Below are 27,180 nucleotides of genomic sequence, written 5' to 3' on the forward strand. Positions count from 1 at the left end.
TCAGTTAAGATTCATCCCAAACCCATGACCCTGGAGTACTGTCAGCCCACGGGTCTCCTTCTCCAGCTCACACAGGGGTGCTGTAAGGGTTAACTACATGCTAGTTGCTTCTAGTTCCTGGGCACAGGCTCCTTATCTGTAAAATGGGGACCCTAAACTTCATCAGGGGTGGTCAGACCTAGGGAATGTGCAGCTACTGTGACCTGAGTCAATGGCAACCAGGCATAATATATCCCATGGTGCTTTTCTGAGCTTGGAAGGGCCTTAGAATCCTTTTCAACATATTAACCTCAGCACCATTTATTTAATCACAGTTGGCATTCAAGATGTAGTATATTTTCCATGCCTAAGCTAGAAGGTCTCAAAGGACCCTTCCAGATTAATGTATCATGTTATGGTATGTCTACACACAAAGTATATGAAAATACACATTTTTTTTCTGTAATAAATAATGGAATCCCATAACTTGGGAAAATAAATTAGCTGGCTTCTCCCAAATCTTTCCTTATGAGAAGGTCCTGAGCCCAGGGATCCTAGAGATGTCAAATAAGAGAGCGTGAAAGAAGTTTTCATGGTGCAGAAAATTAAAGAGGGATCCCTGGCAAGAGGAGTCTCTCTATCGCAAACTGATCCTATCAGAGTCAGTACTCAGTTCAGGCAGTAATTAGCACATCCCAAATCACCGGTCTGCAACAGCTTACCCAGCCTTGAGACAGAGAGGACTAAACTTGTGAGGGAGGCTGCGTTACCACAAAGACAGGGCTCTAACCAAGGGACTCCAGGATGAAATCAAATAACTACTTCAATTAAAAACAGACCTAGACCTGCCTATTTCTCTAAACTCCTTATTTACAAAGCCCTATCAGGCAGAGGAGGCCTGACTTTGACCGCGTGACACCCAAGGCTGTATGGACAAGCCCCAGAGACTGAATCCAGCCCTCCTGGGCAGAAGGCCTATGATGTGGGACTGGGAGCACAGGCATGCCTTCCTCGGGGAGGGAATGGTGCGGGTGGGCAAAGGGCTTCCAGAAGGAATGCCCAGATGGAATCCTGTCTGCGCTTCCCTGATTGTACCCAGACAAGGGGACTCAGCCTTGTTGGATTGGAGGTGGCAAATGTGCCATGCATGTTCACAAATTACACGGACACCTGCATTTGAAAAGGCTCCTGCCGCCTCCCCACCCCTGGCCTTCAGAGTCCTAGGAAGAGCAAGGGAGGATCTTGACTGTGCTGGGCAGCCTATTCTGTGGGATGGAGATGGTGATGTCTGCCCTGCCTGTTTCTCAGGAGTGAATGGACTGTGGAAACCATCAAAGAGAGGTCTAGTAGAGTCTTCAGCACTGCCTGAATCCAACAAAGAAGAAGGGAGCCCTGCCTGTGACTTGCTCTTCACTCCGGTGAGTGAAGCAGTGGCCTGGTGGCCAGCCCCCCTCAGTGGGACCCACCACCAGTGAGCATCGGTGGTGGCTCCAGCCTTGTGGGCCTCAGTCGTCTCCTGTGTGCAGTGCAGTGAGGGAATGAAGAAGGTCTTGGCCCCGAATTTAAAAGACTACCGGGGTTATGAAAGTAAATGAGCAGGGCCCATATGGGTCAGTGAGAATGATGGGAATTTTAGCAAGCTGGGGAAAGCATGCTCCTTGGAAGGGACCCCTCAGACTCGGCCCTGAGGACTGTTACCACACAGAAACTGGGGCCCTGTGCTGCTGCCAGAGCTCCTAACTGGAGGTAAGAACAAGCAATCTAGACTTTTATGTGAAATCTCTCAATTTTTAAATACAGTCAACTTTTTTTTTAAACATTATGCAGGCCAAACACACTATATCTGTGGGCAGGATTCCACCTGTGGGTCTGCCATTTTGCAATCTATTTAAGTGAAAAGGTGGTTCCAAGAAGAACAAGCGTGATTTTCTCCAAATCCTTGGCTTTAGCCAATCAGGTGGCTCAATTAAACAAACAAGTATAAATTCACCAGCTGATATATGACATCCAACCCCAGTAGACAACATAATTATCAACTAGACAGTTGGGAGGGAAAGGTATAAACAGTAGGAGCATCCTATTTAATCACACCAAACATGAATAGCAGTCCATTAAAACAATGTAAAAAATATGAGAGGTATGATCAATGGGGTTCTGATAATCACATGGGGAATTCAGGGCACCACTGTGGGATGAGACTGCCACAGTCTTCACTGAGTGGGGAGGATCTGAGGCTTCAAGAGTAGATAAAAGCAGCTGACACTTACTAAACACTGGGTAGCATGCTAAATGCTTTCAAGGAACACTTCATTTAATGTTTGCAATGATCTTCTAACAGGACCTTCACTGTTAAGAACCATATGGCATCATCTCTAGACCTGGACAGGTCTTGGAAGAGAAGGTAGGGTATCTCAGGCAGGGGGAATGGACAGGAGCAAAAGCATGGAGGTAGTAATGGGTCAGACAAATGTGTGGGTACAGAAAGGGCAAAGTCTGTGGGTTGTAGGTTGTCTCTGGTTTGCGTGCTTTGTGCAAGTGTCTGACACCAGGACTCCAGGGGTTCCCGGGAGTACCCTGGGGCTAGAGTTGAGTCCCTTGATCTGAAGTCTCTGGAAAGAGATTTAGGCTGATGATGCGGTATCACCTTAACAGGTACATGGGAATCAGACCACAATCCTGAGGGACAGAGGGACACGGGGGTGAGGGGTGGTGGGGTGGTGGGAGGGGATGGGGGGGAAGGTCCTGTCCCTGCCCCCAGGCTGGAGCACAGCCCACCAAGTAAATACATGAATATTCATTGTTTGGGGGAAGTTGTAGGCATCCCTGTCAAAGGACTGAGCTGGGAATAATTCAGACCACTTCTGAAGAGAAACTGGGTGGTGTGGGGGCGGGATGTTGGATTCAGGCAGGTATCTGGGTTCCAAAAAACCTCCCAGAATGCCTCTGGGCTTACAGCTACTCTCTACCTTTGGGACCAGAGGAATCCTTGAAAGAGAGAGCCAGACTGGAAGTATTGAGTGGGGTGGGCCAGGAGAGGAAGAGAGAACCAGTGACAGTGCAGGCATGGAGGGACAATGGTACCTTTCTTCTAGCAAATCAGGGGAAGATTTGAGAATTAGTGTATTAAGAAAGCCTTTCAAATGCTTCACAATCTCAGTGCCAGTGCACAGAGGATGAGCTTGGCACTGTAGCAGAACCAGTGAGAAGGTGCTGGAGGGCTGGGTTGAGAGTGAAATTAAATGGGCCCTTAGAATCACGAAACCTAGATTGACTAATCCATGGTTTTGATGACCATGGCATTCCCAGGAGAAATAATGAAGTGTGCTCGGATAGTTTTTTCCGGGTCTTTTTAGGACTCTTTAACCTATGAGTTAATCTAATTTTAAAAAGTTCTAACCTTACATTTTCTCAACACCAGTCCTAAAAAACTCAAGTCGCACCAAATGGGTCATGAACACATATTCCTGAGTTGGAAAATGGGAACTAACTGCTTACTTATTTTTACCACTTGGAACTTCACAACGTATATTAATAAGGTAAAAGCTCTGAGAAGTCCTGCAATCATGAAGCCTTCCATAGTTCCGTTAACACGTTTCCCAGACATTTCTCATCAGGATCTTTTTGCTGTTGTTATCAAATATCTATTAAGATGGAACACATTTGGGAAAAGCACGTATAGACATTTGAAACTGATCAGATCATCTGCGTCAAATACCTCCAAGGTAAAGAGTTCCCTAAAATGAACTTCTACTCTATAGCATTGCTTCCCATTTGTTATGGACTGAATGTTATGGACCCAAAAATTCAGAGCACTCTCACTCTTTCTGTCACATAAGGACATAAGATCGCCATCCGCAAACCAGGAAGATTCTCACCAGAATCCAACCCACTGAGAACTGATCTCAGATTTCCCAGCCTCCAGGACTGTAAGAAATAAATATTTGTTGTTTAAACTATTCAATCTTTGGTATTTTGTTACAGCAGCCTGAGCTAAGACACTACTTATTCAGTTTTTCTATCAAAAAGAAAATTTAGCCCTGTACTAAAAGCCTGCTATTAAAAAATAACAATATAATTCCTCATTCAAAATAGCTCATAGTCTGGTGGGGAAGGCAGACAAAACATCTGTCTCAAGAGTTGGTGCAGTTGATGCTCAGCTGTATTTTCTCTATTTTAGGGAGGACCCGGGAAATGAAATTGCAAGGTATGCTAGGCATAACTGTTGGCTTAGTCTTGTGTTCTGGACATAAGGGTAACTGTGATCTTTGGCCTGCCTCATAATATGAGCTCCACTTGGCCTGAGGCATGTTTACCCTGGTCTTTATACTCCTAGGATCATCCCCCTTCCTTCCAGTAAGAGAAGGTGGGCATGTGAGTCAGACTGGGCTAGTCATATATCCCAGGCTCTGGCCACAGTGACTGGTCTGGAGAGCGGTATGGGGCTGAAGCCAGACCCAATAGGAATCCTGTCCTGAGAACCTTTTGAACTTCAGGAAGAAATTGGGGAAGACCCTTTGCTCTCTGGTCACAGAGCTGCAAGGATATGGTGCCAGTCTGCCAGTACACCATCACAAGGGGGCACCTGAGGGAATGAATCTGCCAGGCAGAGATGCAGAGATGAGATTAGCAGAGTCACAGAGACCCAGCGGGCTCTGGGCCTGAGTCCCAACATCCGTCCTACCTCATGGCTTTGTGTTGTCATTATTGATGCTTGTTTGTTTCTCCTTCTTCTACTTTGTTTTAGGTTTCTGTCAGTGGTCACCTTGAGAGTCCTAAGAAGCCCAGTTTCTCTAGCCTGGAAGTGGTCAGATGCCAATAGGTCACATGAAGACCCTGGGATAACTTCTAGAAATCCTTTGGAGACAGTTGGGATGTCATTAGGAAAGCAGAGGAAATGATGAGTGAAGACAGATCGCCCCCTGTGTGGAGTGCAATGAGCTCCAGAGTTAGAAAGAGTAGATTCTGATCTTGCTTTCCATCAGTCTTAACTCGGAGAGCAGAAGTTCTTTAACCCTTTCCCTCAATGTCAAATGGAAATAAGACTAACATCCGTCTCACATGATAGGGAAGAAAAAGTGAGAATGCTGGAGAAAGAACTTGTCTAACACATAGTACAATACAAAATGATGTTAATTTTCTTGTATTTCAAGTTTTTCTATTGAAGGCCAACTCATCAGTGCATGACAATCCATGCCACCTCCAGGAGAGGAGATGACTGGACTAACCAAGAAGCTTTGCCAGTTTGATCAAAAGGCAAGTGTCAGTCAGCCCTCACCTGTCCCCTGCTGCATATTTCCCAATTTTTCTCTGTTTTCTATCCCCCAGAGCAGAAGCTCAGCAAAGACGAATTGAAAAAAGTCCTCCTCTAAAATGCAACTTCTCTTGACATGCATGTGATGCAAATACCTGTTGCTTTATTCATGTTCAGCAGGATGTTCTCCCCCTCTGGCTGTACAGTCTGTAGATGTACATCCATTTCTACTGGGGCAAATACATATCCAGTTTTGATGTTTCCACCTAATCTCAAAGGGAAAGATTGCTCTGTGTATCCCACTCACAGCAGACCTCAGCAGAGGACCACAGACAATGATGGTAGTGATGAAAACAATATGGTTGGTCTCTTATCAGACACAGAAAAAGGGAGGAAAATTGACAAAGGCCTGCTGAGCTCTTACTGTGAGTCAGGCAGTAGGTTTACTCTGAAAATATACCATCAGCCTTGATTGTTTCCACAAACTTGGCTGTTACATCCATTGCAACACTGAACACTGAGGCTCAGAAAAGCAGAATCATGCACCCATGTGGCAGAGATGGCCTATGGTAATTTGGCCCCATGTCATGGTTCTCCCACCTCCCACCCCTAGGATGTGGGACAGTTAAGGCGTCAGGCAGATCAGCTTCTTTCCGCCACCATTTACACATTAGCTTGAGCAAATTATTATCTCTGAGTTTCCTCTTCAATAAAATGAAATAGTTATACCCACCTCACAGGATGATTAGGAAGATTAAATGTGATCAGGAAGATTATAAGGTTTAGAACAAAGCCTGGTGCTTTGCAAACATTCCTCAAAAGTAGCTGCTCCTGCATGGCGGTGTTATGTATTATCATTTCCACTATGCTCTCTTATCTTCCCAGGTTCAGGGCCCAAAGACTATTTTTTAAGAGGTGTTTTGTTCTTGTTTTCAACCCAAGGTTTCTATAGCTGCAGCAGGCATGTCTTCAGACTGTGCACACACCATCTTCCCTCTACCTGTTGTGGGAGGTCAGGGCATCTGAGTCTGGCTGCAGGCTGCCTCAAAGCCTGGCGAGCTGCTCTCCGAGGGTGCAAGAGCCAAGGCCACCTTTGCACCCTAACTGCAGCAGAGCTGATGGCATCCACCTCCCCCACACGGAGGCCATATGGACCCTGCTCTCTCTCTGGAGTCAGCACTGCACAGGCAACGTGGGCCACAAAATAAGCTTTTTATCACCCAGGCCTTCTTTTCTTTGGTTTTCTTTTGCTGCCTGAGAAACAATTGTCATGTTTCCCCAAATAATCAAGTACTCTTGAGTCTGCTCCACCATCTATGCCACAGTGAGTGTGGCCTGAAGAAAACAAGATCCCCTCAGTTCTTCTCTGGCTTTTATGTTTTTTTGTGACCTGGCTGCTCACCTGTCCCCTTTTAGTGGCCCTTCCACAGAGCAGAGCAACACCCAGATAAATCTTCTTCCACTGCCAACAGCTTCGTCCTTCTTTGTCTTTGGGAAGTAGTGAGGCTTAAATGAAAGAAGACAGAATTTGGAGCCAGACAGGCAAGGTATGAATCCCAGTTCTACAATCTTCTCTCTGAATAAGCTTGGGCCAAATACTTCACCTTCCAGAGTCTCAGTTTTCTCTTCTGTCAAATGGGCTCAAAATCCCTACCAAGCCATACAGTTGTTGAAAGAAGCCACAGGAATAGATTCAGAGCAAATAATAACCACCCTAGTTTCCTTTGAATTTCCTTGCCATGGAATATAACTTCCAGAAAGAAGAAAGGTAAGGGAGTGACCCAAATTAATCTCTCCATCTTCATATAAAATATATGTTTGAAGGTTCTTCTGGTAGAGCAAGGATCAGCAAACTTTTTCTGTAAAGGACCATATTTTACATGGTTTTGGCATTTGGGGACATACAGTCTGCCAGAGCTATGAAGCTCTGCCACTGCTGTACAAATAGGGCCATAGAAATATGTAGATGAGTGGGTGTGGCTGTGTTCCAATAATACTTTATTCACAACAGCAGGTGGCAATGGGCTGGTTGGTAGGCAGGCTGCAGTCTGCCCACCCCAGCCTTAGATGTGTATAGAGTCTGGAGCTAAGGAAAAGCACCCCCTTGCCAGGCAAACCAGAGGGCTAACATCCTCTTTCTGCCAGCGCCATCTCAGAAGCCCACCCTTCAGGGGGGCGAAACCCACGTCAGCCACCAAAATTCTCTCTCTGCCTAGAGAAACTGGAGGTTTAGATTTATGGGCATGGCCATTTGTTTCACATAATTCTGTCAGTAATTACACCGACTTCCACCAGCAGCCATTAGGTAAATGATTTGGCCCTTTCCCCTGAGTAATATTTTCCCCCACTGAAATCAATGGAGGGTGCACTTCTCTCCCATAAGTTAAGCATATTATTTGCCTCATCACACAAGGCAAATGTGGTAGCTCCGAGCTATTAGTCTATCACTGCAGTGATCAGACAGCCAGGAGCCAGAAGTAATTTACAACAGGCAAGTATACACGGCCCCAGATAAATAAATAAGAGGCCCGGACTGGTCTAGGGCCTGAAAAGATTAGGTAATGAGAGTATCTAGTGAGAGATTTAGTGCTAAGTGAGCTAGGACCAGAGCAGCCTCCCATGGAGGAATCAAATTATATCATTGTAAAGAGATATTATTGAAGTCCCTCATGCTGAGCAGGGAAATCAGCACTTCTTGGGAGGGGAGGGCTGCCATCATTAACATAGCAATTTGGGACTCCACACTGAAATTTAGCTAATTAGCTGCTGGTAAATGGGTTATATATGGCAGGTAGACAGGGCACAGTGACCCTGCCCACTAGGAAAACCTGGTCACCTCAGGTTACCGGATTACAAGTAACAGGTTTGGGTCTTTTTCCTGAAATGCACAGGCTCCTTATAAAGGATGTGTCCTTAGAAAAAGCTAGTTGGGATGGGAAAGAGAATGCAGCTGAGGCTGATACCAAGCTGACTTCAGCTTTTTACCTTCTGAACATCCTAGGGGATAGAAACCCAGATGTGCCTGGGCTTGCTGTGCCTGGGAAGGCTGGAAGCCCTGAGCAGCAGTCTCCCTCCCCTCCCTACTCCAGAAGACTTCCTCCTCCTTCTCCTTCCCATTGATGACACCACCGTTCTTCCAGTGCCAGGATGGGAGCCTCAGGCAGCCAGGCCCTACCCCTTCCTTTTGATTGCCTATTTTGTTGATTCTTTACTTGGAATGACTCGCATGTGAGGTCTGCCCTTTCAATTCCCTTCCTTAGATACATCATGACATAACTGCATAGAGGCATACGAATGCTTCCACAGATCCCCTAACAACCCTTTCATAGGTAAGAATCACTCATTGTTACTTTCCCAGGAAATCTATTAACAATATTACCTCTTTCAAAAGAATGGCCTTTTTATTATAAGATAATTTCCACTCCAGCCAGCCCTGGCTCCTCAAGCATCAGTCCTGATTCCTTATACCTCAATAATCCTTCTTTCATGGTTTCTCTTCTCCATCACTTAATGAAAAATCATGACCAAGGTAAGAACATATCTTTGGGCTTCACCTGCAGCACCAGGAATCCCAAGAGCTGAGGTTTCTGAGTTTCCTGCAGCTCTGTGCCTCAGTTTCTCCAATTGTAAAATGAGGGCATTGGTCTAGAATTTCTGGAAGGTGACATTCGGCTCTGGAAATCTATGATGATGACGCTTACCTCCTGACCTGTTGTTGTAGAGACAAGAGCTCACACGGAGCTCCACACAGAATCGAGAGGTACGTGTGTGATCAGAAAATCTTTCATGTGCCTTGGGAGGAACCAGAAAACAGACGAAAACAAACCTGAGATATATTTCCTCCAAAGAGTCCTATTTTCTTTCTTTCTTTTCCTTCTTCCTTCACTGAGTCTCCATCTTCACCACCTTTGTTTCATGTTTACATTTTGTTCCTGTTGTTCTTCCTCCCTCCCTCTCCTCCTCATTCCAGATTTTCTTTATTTCTGCCCTATCTTTCCTTTACTCCCTTTCATCTAATGAGCACACCCTCACTGAAAAGGCACCTCTTTTCCTCAGGATGTGTAATGAAAGGTCAAGGTGTTCAGACAGCAGCATCTCTCATTATCGTGGGAGCGACAGAGCCCTGAAGCCGGCCTCCCACAGTGCAGTGGGTGAGCGCCACGGCGGGAGGGTAGGTCTGCAGAAAGGAGGATGGGGTGGGGAGGGACCGGAGGAAGAGAAGCAGGAGGCTGATGTTGCGGCTTCACCCCCAGCCAGAGACTCAGGGAAAGTTACTTTGGGAAACATTAGTATTTTGATGTTCCAGTGAGGTTCTGGTTCAATTCTTTTAGAAGATATGGTTCACTTTAGGCTTGGTTTAATTCACCAGGTGTTTTTCAAACAACCTCTGGTTTAAATCTCAGATCAAGAAAAAATTATTTGGAGGTTGAGATCAATGTCCAGTAAATTAGTGTAATTTATTCCTTTTTATTTCAGACCCAGATTTGGTGTTTGTTTTTATCAGTGGAAGTCCCCCCATCTCTTCCTCCTCCTCCACCTCCTCCTCCTGGTCTTTTTCCTTCTTTTTTGTAAGGACTTCACTGACCTGAGGCTTCCAATAGCTGGACAATCCCTTTCAATGCCCATTAGAGGAGAACAATCGATGAGGCCTGAAGATGAAGCAAACACAGCTTGTTCTTCCATTGCATTGTATCCCAGAATATTACTCCTGGGTCTTTGAAATGAGCACCAAAAAATAACATTCCTCCCCAGTTCTCAGTCTCGGGTACTGGCTCACATCTGCTAGCAGAGTATTCTGGCAGGGGCTGTTCATGATTTGGTGGGAGGATGAAATCCCACCCTCCTGGCTCTTGAGGCCAGCTTGCCTGCAGGCTGCATGGCCAGCAGGGTGTAGGTGGGCCCATTCCATGGAGGTCCTCTCAGAACTTCAGGGCAGGTCCTTCTACTTTTTAACCATAGTAATATATCTTGCAAAGAGTGAAATAGAGGTCAGAAACTGAGGAAGAAAATCCCTGTGTTAGTTTTATCAGCATACTTGTGTGTGCTTGTTGAGTGTGCCTGTGCACCGTCTGTATGCGTGTGTATGTATACACATATGCTAGTACATAATCATTTTGGGCTTCTTCAGGCCACTGGTTTATAACCAGTGGTGCCTTTGACCATATATTGAGAGGAAAGAGCAGATTTGGGAGAGACCAAGTTCCTTCTCTCATTCATTCATTTATACAATGTTTATTGAGTGCCCATTATGTGCTAGGTACAGCAATAGGCAACTGCAGAGTCAACAACACAGACAAAACCCCTGCTCCCAAGAATCTTATATTCTACTAGGAATAGAAGAGCAGAAAATAAGCAAGAAAAAAAAGTAAGAGAGCAGAAGAATTTCAGGTGGTGGTAAGTGCCATGAAGAAAATAAAACAGGGTTATGTTACAGACAGTGACTGGTAAGGAAGTGACTTCGGGGCCCTACTGTAGGCAGGGTTATCAGGAAAGGCTCTGTGAGGAAGTGGTGTTCCAGCCAGAACCTGAATTCCAAGGAGGACCTGGTCACGCCAGCATCCAGGGTAAGCAGGATACAGGCAGAAGTAACCCAAGGCCAAAGCCCTGAGCTGGGGAAGAGACGGGCACACTGGGGCGGCAGGAAGGAGGTAGGGGAGGCCGCCGCAGCGGGTGTGCGAGAGTGGCCTACTATGGCACAGGAGGAGCAGCAGAGGCTGATTCATGTAATGCAGGAGCTTGGGTCTCTTCTTAGGACAATGTGAAGTTATTGGAAGGTTTGACTGGGGGAATGAGATCTGATTTGTCTTAAAAAAACATGGTGGCTATTGGATGGACAGTGGATGATGAAGGAACACAGTAGAAGCAAGAAGATTTGGTGAGGAGGGCCTCGTGGTCATCTAATTGAGGAAGGATGGTGGTTTTTACCACAGTGACAGTAGCAGAGATGGAAGGTGGTGGATACATTGGTAATGCATGATGAAGGTACTGCTGACAAATTCTACCCAATGTTCTCACCACTCCTGTCAATGACTCTTCACTTGGTGAGAAACTTGCAAGTAGAGGACTCTAGGCAATCTATCTTTCCGTGCTATTGCTTTTCTGGCCTCATTAGGCCTAATGATCTACCATCCTTCACTCTCATTTACATAAAGGATGTACCATACACAGGGGAAGAGGATCTGTAGAGAATGCCATTAGCAATGGAAACCATAACAATTATTTCCTAAGATAGTTTTGTTTAATGGCTGAGCCCTTGGGAACTGGTGGTTGACAATACCCTACTCTGTCTTATAAAATAGCATGAAAGTCCCTGTAAGTATCAGGTATAACTATGACACATGCATATCTCTTCCACAGAAAAGAGACGCTCTCTCTGGGGGCTAGAAAACATTTACACTAATGATTTACTGCTTCTGACACAGATATGTCACTACCATCTCTATGCACCAAAAAAAAACAGATTATAAGCTAAGGAGACAAAGTGTCTCTCTACTTTACAACTGCTTCTGCCTTTCTGAGCCCTGATATCTCCTCACAGTGTTGCTCAATAATTTGAACTAATTTAAAGGTCAGTATCTTGCACTAAAGTGAAATTGTATCTGTGCTTTGATTCAGCAGCCTGGAAGGATCTTTATTTATTTGTGTGTGTTTCTCCTACAGACAGTAGGTTTTATATGTATGTGCATGCTATGTTTTGTGTATGTGCATGTGCTCTTGAAAAAAGGAATAGAATAGGAGATGTAGAAATACAGGAAGATAAGGGCCATGGTATTAATAAAACTGATGATCCAGCCTTTCTTTCTATATTGCTACCACTGATTTTCATTTTAAAAAATTTATTGAAATTAGGTCTCCCTGAGCATCTTGATGCATAACTTAGAGTCTCATAAAGCCCGAATTAAGTAACATTGAAATGGAGGGGGGTCAGTACTTGCCTTGCCCTGATGTAGTTTTCTTCCTTAGAGCATTTTGACCTTCCAAAGTCAGGATGATTCCCTCCCTAGGAGAAATGTTGGCATGATTCTACGTGCTTTTCAATCAAAAGCTGATTCACTGATGAAAAAATTTGAGTCCAGAACCTGAGATGCACCCACGAAAGGCCAAACCATCAGTTCAATAGCTGAATACTCCACTTGGCCAACCATGGCGAAAGGTTTTGGCCATACAATAAGCAGTTCCAATCAAGATGGGACCCAACTTCCCAACAGGCTTCATCACCATAAGTGGGGCATGGAGAATCAGAGAATGAATGATGGAAAGAAAGACACATCATGAATAAAACATTAAAATATTTCTCTAATCCATGAATCAAAAACTCAAGTCTAGCATATGACATCCAGGCAAGAGGTGTGAAATTTACTTAAACTTCCCCATTTCTTTTTTTTTAAACTTAAAACAGATTATATTTATTTACCATTTTTTAAATTGAGGTATAATTGACATATAACATTTATATTAGCTTAAGGTGTACAACAATAATGATTTGGTATTTGTATACACTGAGGAATAATCACCACAATAAGTTTAGTTTCCCCATTACAATATAAAGTTACATAATATATGATACAATATCATTATAGTCACCATGCTGTACATTATATTCCCATGACTTACTTATTTTATGCCTGGAAGTCTGTCTCTCTTGTCCCTCTTCTCTTTTCAACCATTCCCCAAACCCCTCCCCTCTGACAGTCATCAATGTGTTCTCTGCATCTATCTGCTCTATTTTGTTTTATTTTATTTGCTTATTTGTTTTGCTTTTTAGACTCCACACATAGTGAAATCATACAGTATTTGTCTTTCTCTGTTTGACTTATTTCACTTAGCATAATGACCGCATGGTCCATTCATGCTATCGCAAATGGCAAGATTTCATTCTTTTTTACGGCTGAGTAGCACTCCACTTCTTTATCAATTTATCTACTGATGGACACTGGTTTTTTTATATATCTTGGCTATTGTAAATAATGCTGAAGTGAACACAGGAGTGCATATATCTTTTCAGATTAGTGTTTCATTTTCTTTGGATAGATACCCAGAAGCAGAAATGCAAGGTCATATAGTAGTTTTGTTTTTAGTTTTTTGAGGAACCTTCATACTGTTTTCCATAGTAGACACAGCAATTTACATTCCCACCAACAGTGCATGAGGGTTCCCTTTTCCCCACTTCTTCACCAACCCTTGTTATTTCTTGCCTTTTTGAAAATAGCCTTTATGACAGGCACAATGTAGTATCTCATTGTGGTCTGATTTGCCTTGCCCTGATGATTAATGATGTTGAGCATCCTTTTATGTTGGTTTCAAGATAGCTTGGTGCCCTCCTGTATGTCTTCTTTGGAAAAATGTCTATAGGGGTTCTCAACACATTTTTTAATTGGATTGATTATTTTGTTGTTGTTATTGAGTTAATATGAGTTCTTTATATATCTTGTCTATTAACCCCTTATCAGACATATGATTTGCAAATAACTTCTCCCATTCAGTAAGTTGCCTTTTTATTTTGTTGATGATTTCCTTTGCTGTGCAGAAGGCTTTGAATTTGATATTTTCCCATTTGCTTATTTTTGCTTTTGTTGTCACTGCCTTTAGAGTCAGATCCAAAAATATATCACCAACAGTGATGTCAAGGAACTCACTATCTATGTGTTTTTCTAGAGGTTTTATGATTTCTGGTCTTACATTCAAATCCTTAAGCCTTTCTGAGCTGACTTTTGTGCATGTGCAAGATAGGGGCCCACTTTCATTCTTTTAGATGTAGCTGTCCAATTTTCCCAACACCATTTATTGAAGAGGCTATCTTTTCCCCATTGTATATTCTTGTCTCCTTTGCCATAAATTAATTGATCAAATAAGCCTGGGTTTATTTCTGGGCTCTGTATTCTGTCCCATTGATCTATGTGTCTGTTTTTATGCCAATATTATACTGCTTTGATTAGTATAGCTTTGTATATCAGGGAGTGTGATGGCTCCAGCTTTACTCTTCTGTTTTGAAGATGCTTTGACTATTCTGGCTATTTTTGTGGCTCCATGCAAATTTTAGGATTGTTTGTTCTATTTCTGTGAAAAATGCCATGGGATTTTGATATAGATTGCTTTGGGTAATACACATTTTAACAATATTGGTGAGCATCTTTATGGCGATTACTCTGAACTCTTTATCAGATAAATTAATTATGTTCCCATCATTAATATTTTTCCAAGGGTTTTATCTTGTTTTTTCATTTGGAACATATTCCTTGGTTTCCTCATTTTGTTTGCCACTCTGTGTTTGTTTCTATGTATTAGGTGAAACAGCTATTTCTTCCAGTCTTAAAGGAGTGGTCTCAGGAAGACTGGGATATGGTTTCAGTCTGTTGCCTGTGCAATGCTCTGGAGATAACAGCCTGCCCAGAACTGACTCTGTGATTGTTTCAGTCCTGTGGGATCCAGAAAGATAAGTCCCTCTGACCACTAGAGCCAGGGTTCAAGTGGCACCCTCTGTGTGGACTCCATGTACCCCCCAGCTTTGGCAGGGCCACAGGAGAGCACAGGGCCAGAGTAAACTTGCCTGTCAGGTTTGATGGGGCGGAGCCACAGAAGTGCACAGGGAGGGCAAGGGGTGCTAGCAAGATAGTGAGAGAGTACAGAAATGGAGCTACCAGTGTCTCTGTCCTCAGAGACAATTCCAACAGACGCCTGCTCCTCTGACAGATGCTTAGCCAATGAATCTCCTTCGCATGTGGTCCAGGCACTTTTCAAGCTGCTGCTTTTGTGCTGGGTCCCAGAGTGAATGAATTTGTGTGTGAGCCCTTTTAAGAGCGGAGTCTCAGTTTCCTAGAGCCCTTGTGTCTCCGGGACATAAGTCCTGGTGGTTTTGAAAGCCAGATGAGATGTTCTGGGGGCTCTTCTTTCCAGTGTAGGTCCCAAGGGTTGGGGTGCCTGATGTAGGGTACAAGCTAGTCACTTCTTGTGTGATCCTTCCTGCTAGTGGGTCATTTTGCCAGGGTGGGGGTGGGGAGGAGTTGGCAAGACTACCTCTGTACCTCTTCTACACATCTTGATGTGGCCTTTTTATCCTTTATTGTGGAGAAACCATTCAACTAATTTTTTAGGTCTTTTACAGAGAGAATTGTTCTATATGTAGCTGTAGATTTGGTGTATCCATGGGAAGGGGTTAAGTTCAGGGTCTTCCTGCACTGTCATTTTGAACGGGCCCCATCAAATTTCTCCATTTCTATTTGGTTTGACCAGTACTGTGTCATCACAGTTTTGCTATTGTCAATAATTTATCAATACTTCATTTATAAGCATCAATCTCCAGGACTTTGTAAATGGATCACAAACATTACAAATGGAAATGAATGTTCAATATCGAAGATACTGAGCCCCTAGGAAAGGCAGAAGAAAGTCAAAGTGACAGATTTTTAATTTGTGATTTGAAATTATACTAGGATTTGGGGCATCAAATTAAAACATGATTTGTCCCCTGGAGAGATTCCCAAATGTTGGTCAAAAAAAATGAGAGATGATTAGGTTCTTTAGAAATGTTTCTGTTGATGCTGAATGTGATTCAAGAACAAGTATTTCAAGATTCTTAGATGTGGGTAAATTTGCATCATTCAGGCAATTGAATAAGGTATGTCTGGGGTCTGCCCACCTCAAAAGGCTTATATTTTTCTATATACAATGTGGTATTTCCCTGACATTTTCAATTCCTTTGATAGTTTCTAACTCTATGTAAGGAGAATAAGCATCTTGGAGGGTAAGTGAAGGCAGGCCTTAGGTTCTCATTCTTGACAAAGGGCCATGTTGACACCGAGAGCACAGTCTTTATTTGAGCCCCCTTGATGATGACCACATAGTCCTACTGAGACTGGTTGACTCTACCACAGGCCACAGGGTGCTTAGGGTAGCACATGGTGCTGTGCTGAAAGGTTCCAGCCCTGTAGGTGGGTCCCTGCCAAGGAAGTCTGAGAAGGAGCCAGGTGGCAAGAAGCCCATGCTCACACCCCCAGGCTCAGATTAGACATGTCGGCATTCTGTATTCGGCATCCCAAAGCATATTCCAGTGACACACACACACACACACACACACACACAGTAGGTGTTCAACAAATGTTTTAGTTGTCCCTAGTCACGCAAGTCTCTTCCTGGGAATTGAGTAGGAATGTCCCCAACAGAGAATTGACTGTATGCCAGGTATCGGCTGGGTGTTATTTTTTCATTTTCCTAACTCATATTTTTTCATATATAGCACAGAGAACACACCAATAAATGAAGGGTTTTTGCTGTATGTGTGAGGGGCTGAGCTCTTCTTGCCATCAGCGGTGTAATATACTGTCAGAGCGATGATTCAGGAGGCTTCCTGAAGCCCTTACACATATAACCCTTCTCTCTACATTTTTCCTTTTTCTTCAGCAACTCAGTTGGCCTCTGGGTTTCACCATTTTCACAGGTGTCCAGCGTTTTTCACCAAAGGTTGGTCTGACTTCCTTCAAGGATGGCTTTTCTCACCTTGATCCATGGCATGACTCTAGAATGGTTAAACCCTGGCACACACCTTCAGGAAACCATCTCGGAACCCCCACCAAGTAGACCAGCAAAGGCCCTTACCTTCGAACCAAAGAAAATACTAAGTCCATGAAATCACTTAAGCCAGCCTTCCAAAGAGAGGGAGACTCAAAATGTTTTATGCAGCAACCTATAAGAAACTCATTTTGTGGGATGTTTCACATTCCAGCCTATGGTTTATTCCCCCATATATCCCTGCCAGTAATATCAACCAGATGTGGCAAAGAAGTCTGTGCAGAATTGTAAAAATTACAAGCATATTCTGTAATTCTAAAGCATTGTAAAGTTACAGCTTGGTTTTCTTTCTTTCTTAAAAATTCTTTTTTAAAAAACTTTTTAAGCTGGCAGAACATTCTCAGTACCAGTATTGCCTGATTACTTTAGAAAATTCTTCTGCTGGCCCAATGGGCTACAGAGTCTTTAAATGTAAAACCCAACTGTACCTTTGATAAATTGCAGGGAATTCAGAAAGGTCTACTTGCAAACATGCATTTGAGTCCATAAATTTTCTGTTTTAACATTTCAAGTCTTAATACCTTAGATCTCAGATATGAGCATGTGTTCATATATGTTCATATATGCATAAAAGTACAAAATACCAAACCTCAAAATCTTCAGAGATCCATGATTGTTTTTTCTCTGTCTCTCTTTTTTAAGGTGTGTTTCAGAACACCTTATCGGCACATGATAAGGTACGAAAAACACAGAATTGGGGGTCATAAATACCTGGGTGTATTCCTCATGAGTTAAATTCAAGCCTCAGTTTCATCATGTGTATAGTGGGCATAAAAAGACCTCTCTTGCAGAAGGACCAAAGAAAAGGCATATTCATAAAATGCCTTAATGCACAGTAGGTGCTCAAGAGATGTTTAGTTCCCTCCCTGCTCCCAAATCTATAAAATAACAGGGTCATATTAGTTTGGAGTTTCTCAAAGTATGACCCTGAGTGACATATACCAAAATCACCTAGGGTGCCTATTTGCAAAGTCAAATCCCTTAGTCCATTCCAGATCTAATGAACTAGCTAGATGTCTTGGGGACATGGCCTGGGAATCAGCACTTTAACCAGCACTCCAGTGGATGTTTTTCTATATGCTAAGTTTGAGAACCACTGAAGCCTAGATCCTTGCTCTGCAGAGTGTGGTCCTGGGCCAGGAGCATCACCTGGAAGTTTTTAGAAATACAGATTCTTAGGTTCTACCCCAGACCTACAGAACCAGAATCTGTATTTTAACACCATTCCCAGGTGTTCAGATGCACAGTAAAGTTTGAGAAATGCTGGCCTAGATATCTTTTATCCCTGTCTAACATTCTACAGTATAAGAATCTACAAGACAATTAAAACTATTAGCCCTGTGATCAACTCTGTGGATAGATAATAAGCTTCTATGCTCAGCTGGATAAAGCCTCAGTAGAGGAGAAAAGGAAAGAAATCTTTGATGTTATCTTTCCTGGCTCCTACTTAAGGCACTAAAGAGAGAGCACAACTTACGCAAGATAGAAACCCCAACAGTAACATGGCGCCCACTGAAGTCCATTTTCTGTCCCCATGCAGATTAAACCTACATGTGACTTCAAGCACATGATGAAACTGGCAGTTGATAAAGCATGCCATAAAGCCAACAGAAGGCTGGCCTCACTGCAGTGTTCAGGGTCTGGGGCAATGGAGGAGGAGGAAATGGAGCTCCAGTTTGGAGGGACATTTTCCATGAGCTTAGGTGGCTGTGCCCCTGGAAAAAGTGCCCCCACATCTACAACAGTAAGACTGGTCTGTGTCTTGGCCTCTGAAGGCTGGGCTAACTCAGGGCAGGTCTCTGGGACCCAGCTGCAGGGAGGCAGGCAGTCTCTGAAGCCCCCACCATCCTTATGGGATTGGTTTCCCCAACATCCTATTATCATTTCACCACATCAGATAACAACTCTGCTGGAAAACTGAGTAGTGTGGTTTGTTTTTCCACTGGTTTTTCACTTTTATAGCACTCTTTCATATCAATATAGAGTTTTATGGACACACATATTGTATGTAGTTATGTTTTCAAGTTTAGTGCAGAATTGGAAGACTAAGATGGCTGCAAAGGGACCTATGAACAGCAGGAGGTGCTACCTAGAGGTACAGGGCCTCAGTCACTCACCCAGTCTGGGCTCATTTAGGGCTTCAAAGAGATAAAGAAACTAGCACTAACTGAGCTTCTACTAGATGCCTGGCACTTTAACTTACATACCTGTAGTAAGGAAATTTGGTTATGAATGTAGCTCTGGAGTCAGGAAAGCATGGGTTGGAACTTTGGCTCCGCCCATTGCTGGCTCTGTGATCCTGGGCAAGCTAAATCTCTAGGACTCTGTTTCTTTTGCCCTAAAATGGTGATAATATAGTATCTACCCTCCCAAACCTGTGCTGAGTGAAAGACAATATGAAAAAGCAGTTCACAGAGCATGTGACCCCTGGTAAATATACAGTACATGCTTGGGAACTATTGTGGTTGATATGTCCCCACCAAATTCATACATTGAAGCCCTTGCCCCCAGTACTTTAGAATGTAACCATATTTGGAGATCAGGTCTTTAAAGTGGTGATTAAGTTAAAATGTGGACATTAGGGTGGGGCCCTAAGCCAGTACGGCTGGTGTGCTTATGAGAAGAGGAAGAGACCCCTGGGGTGAGCATAAACAGACAGACAACCCTGCAAAGAGGCAACAAGAAGACTGCCATCTATGGGACAGGGAGAGAGACCTCAGAGATAGTCCTGACAGAACCTTGATCTTAAGTTTCCAGGCACCAGATGAGAAAATTAATTTCTGTAGTTTAAGTCACCAATAGGAGGCTTTGTTTGGCAGGCCAAGCAAACTAAAACTGGAACTATGATATTATCGCTATGGTACAGCTAACCAACCTAAAACTGAGAAGAAAACCTGCCTGGGGTCACCAGAGAGTAGGATCCAAAGCCTGGTCTGTATGGTCCCAAGGTCTCTGTTTTTCGCTGTGATCCTGGGCTGACTCAAAGAGACGTGAGATCACCATGCTGAGTGCAGCTTCCGGTTTGTTTGGGAGCTCGGGACATGTATACCCACAGCTGTGACAAGAGCAGAAAATGGTAAACACGCAGGAGAAGTGCACATGAGCAGAGCTGAGAGCTCAGAGGAAGGCTCACTCAGTGGGGTTATGTTCCCTGGAAGCCTGGATCTCCCGGCCTTTAGTTCTTCGGGAGGACACTGCTCCACCATGATGACAGCCCAGGGGCTCAGGGCTAATTGGGTGGCCACATTTCATATTGTGTTTAGATGCCTGGGGATTAACATCCCAAGTCTCTTGCAACTCCACTGACCCAAGTGACTGACAGCAGGTTTAACCCCAGTGGCATTTTTTTAAAGCTGTCAAATGCCTCGTAACTGAGCAGAGAATAATTGGAGGCCTCTGTCCTGCGGCTAGCACACTGCTTGCTCAGCCACAGGTTTTCAACCACTAGCAAATATTTAATGGACTCTTTGGACATGAATCCAGAACCGAGGGGCCAACAGGATCCTGGAGGCCTGTTCGTCCTCATGGGGCAGAGTCAGACTTGAAAATAGTGGTGAACTGCCATGTCCCTCGTTCCCTTCAGAGTCTCTAATCCGGGAAAATGCTGAGGGGCTTTTAGTCCCTGTTTTCACCTTGTGTTCTTGCCTTCTAAGGAATTTCTGGCAACATTAACCACTTAAACTCCAAATGATTAGCTATCCCTTACTCCCTCTCCCAGGTGTAGGTAAAAGAGAGAGAGCTGGAGAGGACACAAAATAAGAAAAAAAACCCTGTAGACTAGAGAACAGACCAAGCTCCACCCCATCTTCTCCAGGTAAGCCCCGCCCCCCCACCCCAAGAGGTGAAGGGACACGCCTAGGGCCACACAGCTTGTGGGTGGTGGAGCCAGTATGAGGGCCAGGATCTTCTCACTCCAAGTGCAGTACTGCCTCAACCCTCATCTGTTTTGGAGGCTGAACTCTGCCAGGTGCTGAAATGCGTATGCCACAGATGTCAAAGCCCTAGCATGTGAGCTGCCCCCATCAGTCAGCTAGCAAAATCAACCACAGCTGTCTTTCACTGAGCACTTCCTTTGTGCTATGTAGTCAGTGCTAAGGTTTTTCCATGGGTTATTTCACCCATCCTCAGAGTAACATAGAGAAATAGGCTCTGTTATTGTCTGTTTTACTGACAAAGAACCTGAGGCCCAGAGAAATTAACTAACTTGTCCACAGTCTCACATTAGTAACTGGCAACACCTGAACCCTTTTACTTTATTGCCATCTCCTAAGCTCAACTGTGGGTCAGGAGTGGTAGGGCACCTAGAAAGAGCACAAACACAGTCCCAACACTCGAGAGTCTTATGATCTATGTCAGGATGGAAGGGAGCCAGTAGTAATCGAGTACCCAAGGCATGACAGAGGCCTTGCTGGGGGCTTGCAGACTACAGTGATTTCAGCTAAATCTCAGGGCACTTCCAAATTCTTGGAGTCTATGCCTGGGAGCTATGTGCTTGAGAACAGGGCAGTGATAGATACACCACTAACATACACAGGAATCAGTGAATCAGACAGCACTGGGTCTGAGGGTGGACAGGGTGGGGTACCCAGTAAAGACCAGATAGAAGCACTTGGCCATATGAAGGTCCATCATCAATCCTTTTCAGCATAACTTGAGCTTGCCACAATAGTCGGCATGGCAGTGTGGGGTGGTAGAAAACTCAAAGACTTTGTAGCAACATAGACACACATTTGAGTCCCAGTCCCATTGTATCCCATTTATATGACTATGGGTGAGTCAGAAAGCCACACAGTGTAGTTCTACTTCTCAGAAATATGTGATACATAGGCAGGTAATTTAAACTCTGAGTTTTGATTTCCTCATCTATATATAAAATGGGAGAACTGAGGCAGGGAGCTGACTGTAGTAGAGAAAAGCCCAGACTCCAGAGTCAGATTACCCAGATTTGAATTCTGCCTCTCTCACTAGTAGTTGTATGAAGCTGGCAAGTTCTCTAACCTCTCCGAGGCTCAGTTTCAAATCTGTGAAGCAGTAATGATCATAGCAGCTATCCCACGGGGCTGTAAGGAGCATCAAATGAGTTGTATGTATAGTGCTCAGAATAGCACTGGCACTCAATGCGTTTACTACTGTTATTGTCTTGAAGTGTTACTGTGAGGATCCAAAGCGCTCAATTAAATGGGGAGCTGCAAAAAGTAGAAGATCAATAAACTCATAAATGTCTATTGTTTTCAAGTTTGGTGTCTTTTCCCTCATCTTCTGATAACAGACTTATTCTTTCCTTTGGGAAACCCCTTCCCAGACCCTGCATACTCTCATCCCCAAACAAGTGGAATGAACATTTAACCCCAACTCGATCAATCAGAGGATACCACAAATGGTAACAGCCATTTGCTTAGACATGGACAAGCTAAGCAATCCACCCTCAATTCTTTCCTGTGGGACAGTTGTTGGGGCACTCTCTCCAGCTGGGTTGCTAGATCAGTATCCCTGAGTGTTCTGCTTTTCCCACCACTATGCACACTGTTCTAGGGATGGCAGGAGTGAGATGTAGTTCCAATGACATCACGAGACTCCTGGATCCAGTTGTTCCTGAAGCCATTCATAACTATCACTGTCTCAGACATACTAACTAATGTATTTCCTCTTTGGGTTAAATTAACTTCAGTTGCATTTCTGTCACCTATTGGTTAGCAGTAGTATTGTAATAGCATAGGTTCTTAATAAATATTGTTTCCCTTTCTCAACACTACTCAAAACATCTTATTACACATTCACAGTTTTTCCAAAAGGTATTCTTTGGTTAAACATTGAGCATTAAGGAGTTTTTGTCTAGAGATATAATAAGAAAAGAAAGGGCGTTTCCAGAATTGCTGCTTAGCCCTCACAACATACTATACAGGAACAGCCACACAGTGTCTGTATTTAGCATTCTCTGGAAAATTGCTTGCTGTGTCTATTGAGAAGCAGTGCTCTTTTAAAACACAGCCAGTGGCATATGTATACACACTCGTGATTGCACATTTATTGATTTCTAATTTGTACCCTGCTAACTTCCAAAAAGGCCCTGGAGTGGCTGACAAAATAAGACAAAGACACAATAGGGCCATTAAGAAAAATCAAAGATCAAGCCCAGAGAGAAAAAGGGATTGCTGATTATAGCCCAAACCTGGGTTAGTATAGTTGCTTCAATTTAAAAAAAAATTATATTTAGCTCCCAGCTTTTTGGCAGCCATTCAGATTGTATCATGATGGGGCACATGGAAAACTGGGCCTCCTTCATGTCTGCAGCTCAACAACCAGCAGAAGCCAGGCTAGAACGAGTGAGCACTGGGGAAGAGCTTATTGAATGAGTGAATGAATGAATCAGTGAGTGAGTGAGTGAGTAAATGAGTGAGTGAGTGAATGAACAGTGGATAAATGGATCAAACCCACTGAGGGCACTGTTCATATCTGTAGGCCTCTATGATGCATTTATTCATCCACCCATTCATTCACTGAGTACCTATGCGCGTCAACCCCCATGTCTGGCTGGGGATGTGGAGAGGGACAGACACCAAAATGAGTTCAGTGTCGGCTCTGCCTTCCCAGCTGCAGCTCTCTGGCTTAGGCAGAAGCTCAGTGAAATTTATCTCACTGCTCATAGCAACAACTAGATTATTCATGCCTCCCAGAGAAGGAAGAGCAGAGAGCAAGGTTGTAAAGGTGGGAACTCTAGGAGTCACAATAGTTATCTTGGTGACTACAAGTTAACAGTACTTTTAGACCCCAGAAAACACCATTATCTCATTGGATAGGCACAGCATCTCAATGAGGAAAGTAAAAGGGAAGAGGGGTGTCTCTCTTTTACTGATGAGGATATTTGGGCACAGAAGGCAAAGTGACTCTCCCAACCTCTCTCAGTTAGAAAATGGGGACTTCCTATGCCCCTCATGCTACCTGCCTGGGCTTGGCCCCCAGCATCTCAGAGACCTGTTACCACCGCCTGAAATTCCTCCTCTGACTGGATCAAGACCAGCTGCACACAAAATGCCCATCACCTGATGGCCGTGGGGAGCAGCCATGAGGCCACCTTCTGCGAGCAGGAACCAGCCCACCTGACATCCCGCAGCAAGTGGAACACTCAGATCCATCCTGCTCAAAGCTTTCCGGCAGCCCCACCCCACAGACACCTTCTGTTTGCCTAGAAAGGGACGCTGAGATTCCAGATGAATGGCATACAGTCTGTAGTTCATAATTAGGATCAGGTTGAAAAGGCACAATTTGGTTCTGGGTAGAGAGATGACTATTAGGTGAACATTTAAGGAAAGAACTATATAGGGAAGAGGAAATTAAAAACCACGTAGCTTCCCCATAGGCCCATTTGGTGTTGTTCATCCAGCTCTGCTATACACTCAGGCTGCCAAACCCTCGCCTCGTCTACCCTCATGTCCATCAAGATACAGTCAAGGTAGAAGAATGGAAAGGAGGACATATTCTTTTCCACATTTACCAAGGTCAGCCGGGTGGACTGAACAAGAGAAATGGGGTACACGGCCGGAGGAGACCTTGACAAAGTACAGGTGTTTCCTAGAGGAGGCAAGCAAGGCTGCTGTACTACTGAAACACCAGCCAACCCTTGCCTGATCTTGTTCCAAAAAAGTACCCTTTAAGATACTTTTATGTACATAGTCTGTGTATGTGTGTACAGACAAAGATGTAGATACAGATTCCTAATTCAGAACTCATTCTTAAGTGCACACACTGACTTGTGTTTCATATTTCCCAATTTATCCTGGAGCCTACATGCATTGTTTGACTGCATAAGTCAGTATTAAGCACAGCCATTGGAAATGAGAATAGTGGCCACAACTCTAGAGCCTCCCCAGTAATGTTAAGAGTTTTTGAGCCAGGCAATAAATTTCACTGCCTGACTGCTAAGCAGCCAGGCACTGTGTCACTCCATTCAGAAAGTCAAGCCTTAGGCCAACCCAGATCATCCCATGATCTACACAAGTCACTGCCAGAATGACTTTTAGGTTCAAAATCATGGAACTGTTCACTGTCAATAATTAGCACATGCCTAACACCCCCCATAATACATGAATCACAATCGCCATCTTGACGTACATCCCAGCTCCTGTGTCTCCAAACCTTCACACTGAATAAATGCACAGAGCTATCACCATATCTTTCCCCTTCACTACAATCTGGATCATTCCAGAAGATAAAGCAAAATTCAAAGTGTTTCTTCCTTTTCCACAAAATCATAGAGTCCAGACCCAGGCTTCCCAGACTGGCAGTGTTAGGAAGCCGGCAAAGGACAGTTGATTTATCCATTAAGGTGGTGAGGTAGAAATGTTTAGTCCAATCCAGTGACCCCCTGAGACCAATGGCAGTCTTGTGAGAATAAACTCACCTCAGTTCCCACCCTCAGGGCATTTCCCTGAGGTAAGGTCAGACCCAAGCTAATAGAAGACTTCCTTTCTCCTTGCAAAGGACTGATCCACTACCACAAGCCATTAAGCCCTCACTCACCACTTAAGCCCGTCTCTGAAGGCAGCAAGACAGGTGGGCCTAGAGGGGAATGGGCCATTCCCCCCACATTGAAGCCCTGCTCCAAGCTGCCATATGTATGGCCTCAGTGCCAAGCTCCGCACGGCACGAGGTTCCACGCGCTAAGGCAACCACGACTTCCACAGCACCAAAGCCAGGCAAGACAGCAAGGAGAGAACACAATTCAACTGTACTCACAGTCTGGTGAGCTTCGGGGTGCCCTGGAAAAGCAATTCTGGAAGGACTTGGAGCTTATTCTTGTTCAGGCGTCTAAAGATGAAAAAAGAATGAAAGGATGTCAAGGGGACATTAAATTGGATCAAGTATATTCAGACACCACTTCAATCAATCAGTCAATCACCAAGTATTAAAAGACTTTCTAGATCTTTCCACGTGGGATGCTCAGCGTGTGTGGGATATACTCCGTAATCAAGTTGGGGATATGAGGCAAAGGCCAGTCATAACAGCACAGCATGTGTGCTGCAGCACCCCCATCACGAGCCTAGGACACACATGTCACCGACTCATCACAACCTTCTTTCCCATGGACCCCAGACCAGGCTTTTGAAATTGTCTGGCCATGTGCTCCAGGGAGCTAGTGTCAAGTGACAGAACTGGCATGTGAAATGGGTCCCTAAAAAGAAAGAAAATACTAGAGAGACTATTCCAGATTCCAAGTGCTAATTGTGGCTGTGGTGAGGAGACAGCAATTCCTATGGGAACAGAGAAGGCCATAGACTGAGGGGCCAAATGAATCCTCGGACCAATGCAGGGCTGCATTATAACTTGCGTGGGCCCTGGCACTATTGCTCACATGAGCCCCTTCCTCCGTTAAAAAAGGTAATATAAGTTTATAATTGTGTTGGTATAAAAACAATATATTAATATCATATATTATAACATTTACTTTGACCTGATAGCTCTTTCTTTCCTTCTAATTTCAAAAGAAGTTAAAACAGTTTCATGGCCCTAAAAGGATTGCTGGCCCTGGGCACCAGCCCCGCTGAGCCTAGAGGAGCAGCTGGCACTGGGTCAGGGACCAGGACTTGTGGCTGGAGGTAAACTCGGCTGAGAAGGGTCACCCCACTTAGATTGGCAACAGAGCCAATCAGACACTCTCCTGAGAATGGTCAATGCTAATGTCCACAGAAAAGAGGCCACCTGAGTTTCTAAGGGACACGAGCCTTTGTTGTAGCCTCTGTGAAGGTTGCTCTCCTGGGAGTGTGAGGCCAAAAGGGAGACCCTATTCCGTGCTTGCTCCCGTGCCTCTCTGTCCTAGCATCTTTATGCAGCTTAATCAGTGAATGCCCGAACTGTCCCCAAGTCTTCCACCCTCAGAATGTGCAGAATCTCCTGGAGCACAGGAGCAGTTCAGACCTGGCAGCGTTTTTCCACTTAGAGTGAACTGCACGTTGGTTTCCCAGTATAACCATATTACCCTATTATGGAGTTATTAAATGGAAGGAAAGAAAAGGTGAGCGTTGTCCCAGCTTCTGGCCCCAAAGCCCACACTCGCTCCACAGCACCAAGCAGACATGAGTCCCTGGGGAGGAAGGATTTTACTACTTCCCCCGTTTCAATCCTGGTCAATGGCCAAAAACTTCAGAGGCACAGGGGACCAGTGGAGGTCACAAAGGGCAAAGCACAGGAGAGAGGAGCATCTGCAGGCTAAGGCTCCTGTCAGAGGTGTGCTGCTCAGCCAGGAACCGGTCAAGTGGTATGAGGACTGGTGAGGACAGTAAGGACAGTGAGGACGGTGAGGACATTGAGGATGGTGAGGCTGTCGGTGAGACACCTGAGGGAAGGAGGCCAGAGGAAGCCTGGGAAGTGGGCCGTGATAAGCTCAAATG

The 27,180-nt window shown here is 44.4% G+C and overlaps 1 protein-coding gene across 2 annotated transcripts in view; it reads right to left on the reverse strand.

Annotated features, from left to right (window-relative positions):
- SLIT3 (slit guidance ligand 3) overlaps window positions 1–27,180 on the reverse strand; it is a 596,734-nt gene that overhangs the window by 458,738 nt on the left and 110,816 nt on the right. For both annotated transcript variants that reach the window (XM_036995101.2, XM_036995102.2), the window contains exon 4: window positions 25,529–25,600. In XM_036995101.2, the coding sequence (XP_036850996.2) occupies window positions 25,529–25,600 (72 nt within the window). The remainder of the gene's footprint in view (window positions 1–25,528; window positions 25,601–27,180) is intronic.

Source organism: Manis javanica, chromosome 1 (assembly GCF_040802235.1).
Source record: "Manis javanica isolate MJ-LG chromosome 1, MJ_LKY, whole genome shotgun sequence".
Taxonomy (NCBI): Eukaryota; Metazoa; Chordata; class Mammalia; order Pholidota; family Manidae; genus Manis; species Manis javanica.